This window comes from Drosophila bipectinata, chromosome 3R (genome assembly GCF_030179905.1).
Source record: "Drosophila bipectinata strain 14024-0381.07 chromosome 3R, DbipHiC1v2, whole genome shotgun sequence".
Classification (NCBI taxonomy): Eukaryota; Metazoa; Arthropoda; class Insecta; order Diptera; family Drosophilidae; genus Drosophila; species Drosophila bipectinata.
The window spans coordinates 11556363-11565118 of NC_091739.1; the positions used below are offsets into that span (position 1 = coordinate 11556363).

Consider the following 8756-nt stretch of genomic DNA (forward strand, 5'->3'; position numbering starts at 1 on the left):
CCCTAAAGGGACTTTCCGTATTCAAAACATTGCTTAAATACCGTTTTTAATTTTTTCAAATTTTTCCCATGGGTACCCCCATAAAATTTTGGGTTTTTCCAATTTCCCCACTTTAGCTCCTTCCGATGGCCATAGCTCTGTCAATTTGTATCCGATCTCTAAACAAAGTACTTTTTTGTAATCAGCAAACCCTGAAGGGACTTTCCTCCTTCAAAACATTGCTAATAAAAAAATCATTTATAATTTTTTTGAATATTTTCTATGGGTACCCCCATAAAATTGTGCGTTTTTCTAATATCCATGTATTAACTATTTTATTGCTTGTTCCCTAGAATAATAGATATAATTACAATTTTTCGATTCTTCCGCACTTTTCCCACTTTTGATCAGAAAAAATAAAAAATGATAGATCATAATGGAATTTTATAATATTAAAACGACTTTATTTACAATTCAAATAAATAACTTCAAACTTAAAGATTAGCTTTTTTTATTTACAAATCCATTTTTTTAAAATTGTGTTTTTATCCAAAAACACTTCATGCAAACTCAAAATTGAGCTTCCAAAAACAGTACTGTATTTTTCCAAACTTTTCCATTATTAACCTTTTACTATCTTCGTCTATGTACACTTCGATCTCTTCGTTATCGCAAAGGACCGAAACGGCTTTCCGACTATAATCGTTCAAGCTAGGATCTAAAATTTTTCGACCAACAACGGTCCATTTGTTAGTAACTAGTCCGGAATTTTGCGTTTCCAGCAGCTCAAATATAGAGCTTAGAGGCTTTCCCGCTACTATCAAGGGAAGAACGAAATGCGTTCGTATTAGTCCAAAGAATTTGATGAACGAATGGCAGGAGTGGGACGGAGAAACACCAGCTACTGCACCTATCACCCATTTTACGGTGGAGTCGTCTTCGCAAACGATCAAAAGATTCGAACAGAATTTGGCCATTGGCGGACAGTCGGAAAAGTTTAGGGCTTCTGAAGAACCCTTTCGGAATACATCAAAGAAGTGCTCCATTATAGCATTGAGATCTACATCTGCATCTTGGTTTTTGTTGCTAATAACAAGACCATAACGTCTCTTTTCCGGAAGAGTCGTGGCATATGGAGGTTGGCCATCCAGATGATGATCACACTTGGGCCGATTGCAGTTGTACAGCTTCCTGTCTTCATCCTTAAAGTCTTTATTATTATCTTTCTTTTTCTCGTCTTCGGACTCCGGTTCGCTCCCATAGTCCGGTTTACATGATCGCGCCATACCCACAGCTTTTGATACTAATATTCCCGACACACTTTTGGGTGTGATTTTAGTCGAGCTGATGGTCCTGCTTGGCAAACTGGGTGTCTCAATAGTCGGGGGTATCGGTAAGGACCTGCTTAAAAAGGTTTAGTTAGATGCATTGACAGATATCTAAAATGTAATACCTCTTTGCTGGAGGTTCCTTTTCCTCAGAGGACCTTGTTCTTTTAATGGTAGTACTACCGTCTGAGCTACTTGAATCATAGCTGCTTTCTGAGTGATCTGAAGACGACGAGTCCTGTGAATCTGACAATTCACAATATTGTGGAGGTCGTTCCACGGGCATTAGTTTAGTTTCCCGAGGCTGGGAGAAGAAGTTTTTCTGGGTTCCGGCTTCAGTTCTACTGTAGAACTGTAAGAAACAAACAAATTCGCCCTGTTTAAATAGCGAAATCGCCGTCCCATTCTTTGCGGGATCCTCATCGTCCTCCTGATCCAGAAGCAATGTGGAGAGCTTCTCGCCATTTTGCATCCACCTTGATAAACTTCTGATCTCCTGCTGGTCAATAGCAATGCTTACAATACGTTCCATCTTTGCTTTTAAATCTAAAACTGTGGCAGAATCTACTAATTCGAAGATGTGTGGCTGCTGGGTGAAAATTTTAGGAATAAATTGTTAAATATTGGCGCCTTGAAATTTTTTTAACCACATAAAGTGCTTTATATACCATAAGTATTTAGTATGGATCTTACCTTTCCATCGACCTCGCTTTCGAGTTTTATTTTTACAAACATTTTTTATTTTTAGCTTAATTACCTATTTATGCCTGTATTTACTTTTTTAAAACCAACTTTAAATAACAGTAAATCAAAATAAATTTACTAGATATGTGCGATAAAAAGAAATATCGATTATTTAATAAATCGATTAATTCTCCCCAATTTAAGGTAACCCTATGTACCGGGACCCGGCGTTTGTTTACGAACAGAGGACTAAAAAGAAAAAGAGAACCATATTTCTTTAATGTTAAACGTTTTTATTTCACTCAATAATAAACAAGTCTAAAATGGGAACTCCTGGCAGAGTTCTCGTAATCGACAATGGATCATATGAGTGTCGTGTGGGCTGGGCAAATGCACGGGAGCCGGAGCTTCGTTTCCGTAATGTTTTGACAAAACCACGAAAGGATCGAAAGAAGGAATCTGGCCAGCAAGGGTCCACCGAAGCCGCATCAGGCTCTGGTGAAGCACCCGCTGAGATTCAAGTGGGCAACGATATAACCAACATTGAAGCCGTACGCGCCCACTTGAAGTCTCCGTTTGAGCGAAATGTAATTACGAACTGGAATCACCAGGAACAGATATTTGACTATATTTTCACCAAGATGGGCTTCGAGGGACAGGATAGCATTCATAACCCCATTCTACTAACGGAGGCTCTGGCTAATCCCAACTATTGCCGCCAGAATATGAACGAACTGCTCTTCGAATGCTACGGCATTCCAGCGGTCAGCTACGGAATCGATGCCCTGTACAGCTGGGAGCATTACCAACAAAAGCGAAAGAAGGTGAACAGATTCCAAAGGTTCCTGATGCTCAAGATTTAAGTATTATTCTTTTAGGTAGCTGACGCCTTGATAATTTCCTTTGGATACAGCACGACACACGTCATTCCCGTCCTAAATGGCAAAATACAGCTGGAGCACGTGCGTCGTCTCAATGTCGGTGGCTATCACATTATTACCTACCTCTTCCGCCTCATGCAAATGAAATATCCCGTCCATCTAAACGCTATCACCATAAGTCGAATGGAGAAACTTGTCCACGAAAATTGCCACATAGCTGTTGATTACAAGGAGGAGCTGGTTCAATGGGCTAACATGGACTACTATGATGAACATATCATGAAAATCCAACTACCATATAACCAGGTTACAGCAACCAATGCGCTTTTGACTGCCGAGCAGAAGCAGGAAAAGCGCCGGGAACTAGCGCTGCGTCTTCTGGAAATCAAGAACCGCCGGGAGCGAGAGAAGCTTCGCGAAGATGAGCAGCAGTTGTTCGTGTACAACAAACTAAGGCAGCTACATGAACAGAAAAAGATCCAGAAATTTGAGCGGGCTCTAGAACAGCAACAAATTGGCAGCTTGGAGGATCTGGATTCACTAATAGAAACTATTAAATCCCGAATTAAAAAAGCCCAAGATAGAGCCAAGGCTGCACCGCGACCTAGTAAACAGCAAGAAAAGCTGGACAAGATGCCGAAGCCACCAGAGGGCGTCTCTCAGGCAGATTGGCTAGCCGAACTTCACGGCAAGCGCGAAGAAATTTTGCAACGGAAGCAGGCGCGCCATCAACAGAAATCTGAACAAGCCAAGCGACACACCCATGCCGCCCAGGAAAGAATGCGCATCATCTCCACTTTGGCGCGGAGTGAAAAACGGCGGAAGGCCAATGGTGATGAGGAGGACGACGGCTTTGGAATGAACGACAACGACTGGGATGTGTACAAGAGGATCAATCGCTACAATGATGATAGTGACTCTGATGCGGATAATGAAAAGTTGCTGGAGTGTGAAAAAATCTTGAGTCACTACGACGCCAATTTCGATGATGGAAACGCCAATCAACAAGCCCAAAGTGCTGCCGAGAACTACCAACTGCACTTCGGAATAGAGGAAATACGCGTACCGGAGATTCTCTTTCAACCAAGCATGATTGGCAGCTCGGAGGCGGGACTCGCCGAACTGATTGCCTTTGTGCTGAAGCTTTTCCCTGCCAACGAGCAACAGCGTCTGGTGAATCATGTCTACCTGACCGGAGGATGTGCTCAGTTTAAGGGCCTCAAAGAACGACTGGCTAAGGAGCTGCTGGAGATGCGACCATTTCAGTCAACTTTTGCAATCTACGAGGCTGATGAACACTCTCTAAGTGCTTGGCTGGGAGCTTGTGCCCAAGCGCGGAAATCCAACTTTAGCCAGACCCTAACAACTCGCAAGGATTACCAGGAGCACGGTAGCGAGTATTTCAAGGAGCACAAAGCTAGTAATATTTTTTATCCTGCGCCAAAGGAGTAACTACTGAACCATATTAAATAAATTAGAAAGGATTGAAAGTCTTACAATTTCGTAATCCTACACCAAAAGTTTCAGATTTTATTTTATAACCTTCCGAAAATTTGTATTACACGCTTAAAATAGAAGTTCTGTAACATCGTTGCCAAAGAGCAAGTTCCACGACTTGGGCACTGTAAGCTTAAAGCTTCCATCGCCACTGCTACGAAGCTGGAGGAAATCTTCGCAAAGTTCGTTTAGTTCCTTAACTATCAGGGAAGCGTCTGTGGAATTGTCACCCTCCAAAAGGTAACGGAAAAGCAGCATCACAGGAACCTGCTGCTCGTCGAATGCCTTGAACAGTTGCAGGGCATTGCCACCGCCGTAGATGGCTTCGCCGGTGTGCTCCTTCCATTTTATCAACTCCGAGTTTCCGAGCTGGGCGGCGTGAGCCTCCTTAAAGGAAGTGCTGGCACGGTAGGCCCATGGGGACTCCTCAATTACGCGTCGTTCGAAGCCGAAGCTGCCGCTAAGGATAACCACACGACGAGCAGATTTCAGTAGATCCACTAGCTGACTCTGGAAGCTGGACGTGTGGCGGGCAATCCAAGGAGCACGGAATTGTACTACCAGGAGCTTATCCTCCGATCCCTCGTACAGCTCACAGGAAGATACCTTTTCGTTGGGCTCATGCTGGTAGGCAGAGGGTCCGAAAACCGGAATCAGAGCTGGATGAGACAGTGATCCAATACGGCTGAGCTGTTTGGAGGCAATCAACAGGTCACAAGCCAACTGTGCCGCATTGCCAACACAAATGCTGGGAATGATGACCGTGTAGTCGGACACGTCCAGAGATGTACTTTTATTTTTCAGAAACAGCATATTTCTGAGAGATCGGAATTTTTGAATCCGAAATGAACAGTCAAAAATATGAAAGTAATGTTTCAGGGTTGTGAAGTTGTGCGTTCGATTTCGATAAATGTAAGGTGACTACCCTTGACAAGACTTAAATGTAAGATAATTATATATTTTTCATTTTTCTGCCTTCTTTTAAGTCTTATATACTTAACTAGTTTTTAATAATAATAAAAATATTAGTTTTTTCATATTTTATATATAAAACTTTGACAATCGAATTTCAAATACTGTTTTATCGTTATCGACTTAAGACATTTTGCAACACTACCTCTGTTTGCGTTTTTGCAAATGTTTTCCGGCGGAAAACCAAACGAAAATGTCCACCAATTCCGTAAATATATCTGTGGAAACCACCTGTGAGAATCAGATTCGTGAGATAGGCTACGATGGCACGGAGCTATACCAACCGTAAGTACTTCAATGTATACAAACACCTTTTTATCAACAAGTTGTTTGGGCGTTCCGGCGTTTTGTTTTAGGCCGCCCACTTTGTCGGAGAGTTTAGCAAAGTGTGCAGCTCGCATAGACTTCAGTAAGACGTCGCTGGACGACCTAAAGAAGGAGGAGAAATCAGCAGCAGCGGCCGTAGAAGATGAAAAAGATGCTACTCAGTTTCAAGAGAGCCTCTGGCCTTGGGACGCTGTTCGCAACAAACTTAAGGATGCCCTTACAGAGATCTGTGTGCTCTCGGACGTCATATCTATTGCCAAGGACAAAAGGTATCTAGTGCTAGATCCCCTTTTGGAAGAGGGAGACGATACCAAGCCTATAGTTCAAGTCTACAGCCGCAAGAAGGCCATATCCCAGGCAGCACAGGTGCTTCTTGGAGGAGCTGAACGTCTGCGAAATGCCCACAGCGAGCAGCGTAGCCGAAATGTCTCAGATTTCCACATAGAATTGCTACGTTTGCGTCAGAACTGGCGCCTGAAAAAGGTGTCCAACGCTATAATTGGGGATCTGAGTTACCGGACGGCTGGCTCAAAATTCGGCATGAGTGGTACTTTTGAAGTGACCAAGGCAGAGGAGACTTCCGACGATGACACCCCCAGCAGCTCCAACTCATCCGGTGCCGCTGCTAACAATGGAATGCCTATTAAGGCCAGTTCTGCCTTACGCGTCATTGTTCCAGCTGAACTACAGGGCGTTGCTTACATAAAAGTAATCACACAGAAAGATCAAGAGGATCTATGCACTGCCCAGGTGAACCTCATGGGTCACGGACCGAATATACCGGCGCAGGTGGGTGTTTGGCAAAAGACCCTGGAGTTTGCTCAAAACGTTCTGTTCTGCAAAGAACTCTTTGCCCAACTGGCGCGCGAGGCTATCCAACTGCAGGCCCCCATTCCGCATGTGGTGATTGGAAACCAGATCAGGGCCACCTTACTGCCCAATATACAATTAATAATATCGCTCTGCCACTCGACCACCTTCGACTCAAGCCAACCAGCACCGATTAACGATCATGACCACGTTTTGGAGCACTCGTTGCACCAACTTTTGCGTGACGTTCACTATAAAAACTCTCACCATCCTTTCCCGCATCCGGCAAGTGCCCCTCTCGGTCCATCAAAGAAGCGTATGCTGGCGGGTCCGACAGCTGCTGATCGGGAAACGCTGCTAGAGATGACCAAGACACAAACTATATTGGAGCAAATCATTGCCCAGGCGCAGCATATTTTTATGCGAAAAAGAACACAGTACGTGCTGGACACACTAGCTAGAGACGTAAAGGATCCACAAATTGTTTCGCACTGGAACGCCATGAACAGTCCCACAATGTCGTGTGTTAAGATCAACATTGTAACGCACGGATACGATGCTATCGGTCGTACCTCACTGGTGATCCATGTCAAGGAGCGATCGCTTAAATGCATCTGTCGGGATGGACGCGTCATGAAACTATCATACGAGCCACAAGAACTGCGTGATCTCATTCTCTGCCAGATCAACTCCCACCAGATCTCCTGCCTCATAAGCCTGGCACGGTGTATGGCTTGGACGGTGCTGTCCAACAGCAATCACTTGGGCATTGGCAAGGTGGAACCGCTTGGAAACGCCAGTTCCTGCCTGTTGGCCTCTCCAAATAGTGATCGCATGATTGCCGTTCAGATACGCTGCGATCCACAGATCGACGTTAAAGTATATATTGCGAAAAGTCCCCGGCAAGACTTCTTTCCCAGCCCTCTGGTCCCGGAGAAAATTTGGGAAAATCTCGGAGGAAATTTCAAGGAGGTAAGACCTTTTTCTTTTTGAAAAATTTAAATCATAACTGAAATCTTTTTCCAGGTGCGGTTCGACAAGATAGAGGGCAAGAGTTTCCTCAACAAAATGGAGTTTTTGATGGCGTCACTGACCAGCAGTTCGGCCTGAAGATTTTCTTCTTTCATCATCCAATAGATTATAAATCATTTAAGCGTTCTAGTTTAATTATTTAATACAAAGAGTCGTAATTAGTTATACTTATAAATTGTTTTGATACACATTTCCTTCGATAGAAATTTATTTGGACAATGAGAAGTTGTTTTTCGGGATTCAGTGCATCAAACTGTAGCTCACATTGTTTTTCCATAGCCTGGGCTGGTAGTTTAAGGGTTCCGGCGACATATTCCTCTGCTGCATTACCGTAAAGGTATCCTCCAGGCTAACCACATTCGCTCGTTTGGTGCTCTGCATGAAACGGATCAGGAACTAATTTCTTCATCCATTCAATGTCTAAACTCACCCATCGTTCCAAGTCACAGAAGCTAATATTGTAGTTCTGACTACGTGGCTGCAGGGACATCACCTCTGAGTGTTCCGCGGGCGGTGGAGCGAGGCGCAGATATAGACCGCGATTGGTGGAAAAGAGGACGGGCACTCGCTTGGCCGGCGCAGAGCCAGCTCCTGTTCCTGCGCCTAGAACCTGTCGATAGATCGGACAGTGGCTTACCGTGGCAATGGGTATGTCCTGGGGCTGCCCATCGCCGGAAAGGCCACCCACCGTACGCATAATGCCCATGCAAGCGTGAAAACAGGACGCCACTTTGCCGCATTTATGTACTCGATCAAGAACTCTACTCGATTTCCTGATCTCTGCCGCAAGCCACGAATGTATACCAATGGATGTGCATCTTCCTGTGCCAGTATTGATTTTGTGCACCGCTGGCCACGACGCTGGTCAGTATCCGTTTGTCCAGCGTGTAATTAACCCCTCAATTTGTATGGCCACATCGAGCGACCGGTTGCCCAGACGACCGTCCGTTCATATGTCCATTCATTAGCCATGTGCGTGTGCCGGGCCAATTGTCTCTCGGCCAGAAGTATATAGAATCAAACCGAGATAGCCGGCCTCACACGCGCTGCCTGCCAAATTGTTCAATTAATGTCAGCGGTAAAAACAGAACAGAATCTTTTGGATGTATAAAATGGGAGATTCTCTATAGCGACAGACACAGATTTCTGAGGTTAATCCTTTCAGATACCAAGGGGAAGAGTACCTTACCCTAGTTCCGTAAATAAAAAAGCAACTACATTTTCTTTTCTTTTTTTTACTTTTTAC

General features: G+C 44.3%; 5 protein-coding genes across 7 annotated transcripts; 2 read left to right on the top strand and 3 right to left on the bottom strand.

The window, feature by feature from the left end:
• Nucleotides 1-503: 503 nt before the first annotated feature.
• LOC108129360 (uncharacterized) lies at nt 504-2104 on the bottom strand. 3 transcript variants are annotated; one of them, XM_070281296.1, is made up of 3 exons: nt 2001-2088; nt 1433-1896; nt 504-1383 (listed from the first exon to the last, which is right to left on the bottom strand). In XM_070281296.1, exons 1-3 carry the CDS (start codon nt 2040-2042, stop codon nt 540-542), a joined length of 1350 nt encoding a protein of 449 aa, XP_070137397.1. In that variant the 5' UTR covers nt 2043-2088; the 3' UTR covers nt 504-539. The 3 variants fall into 3 exon arrangements, with proteins under 3 accessions (XP_070137397.1, XP_017102819.2, XP_070137398.1); XM_017247330.3 differs by having other exon boundaries at nt 506-1383; nt 1433-1893; nt 2001-2104; XM_070281297.1 differs by having other exon boundaries at nt 506-1380.
• Nucleotides 2105-2202: 98 nt separating this feature from the next.
• Nucleotides 2203-4746, top strand: Arp5 (Actin-related protein 5). The gene is made up of 2 exons (XM_017248374.3): nt 2203-2815; nt 2870-4746. The coding sequence occupies exons 1-2, from the start codon at nt 2315-2317 to the stop codon at nt 4322-4324; spliced, it is 1956 nt and encodes a 651-aa protein (XP_017103863.2). The 5' UTR covers nt 2203-2314; the 3' UTR covers nt 4325-4746.
• On the bottom strand, nt 4379-5182 carry LOC108130026 (proteasome assembly chaperone 2). Its single transcript, XM_017248375.3, has one exon. The coding sequence runs from the start codon at nt 5180-5182 to the stop codon at nt 4439-4441; it is 744 nt and encodes a 247-aa protein (XP_017103864.2). The 3' UTR covers nt 4379-4438.
• A 39-nt stretch (nt 5183-5221) lies between these two features.
• MED17 (mediator complex subunit 17) lies at nt 5222-7701 on the top strand. The gene is made up of 4 exons (XM_017247919.3): nt 5222-5312; nt 5470-5626; nt 5698-7450; nt 7505-7701. The coding sequence occupies exons 2-4, from the start codon at nt 5535-5537 to the stop codon at nt 7586-7588; spliced, it is 1929 nt and encodes a 642-aa protein (XP_017103408.2). The 5' UTR covers nt 5222-5312; nt 5470-5534; the 3' UTR covers nt 7589-7701.
• On the bottom strand, nt 7622-8571 carry LOC108129714 (uncharacterized). The gene is made up of 2 exons (XM_017247921.3): nt 7941-8571; nt 7622-7885 (listed from the first exon to the last, which is right to left on the bottom strand). Exons 1-2 carry the CDS (start codon nt 8214-8216, stop codon nt 7751-7753), a joined length of 411 nt encoding a protein of 136 aa, XP_017103410.2. The 5' UTR covers nt 8217-8571; the 3' UTR covers nt 7622-7750.
• Nucleotides 8572-8756: the final 185 nt, after the last annotated feature.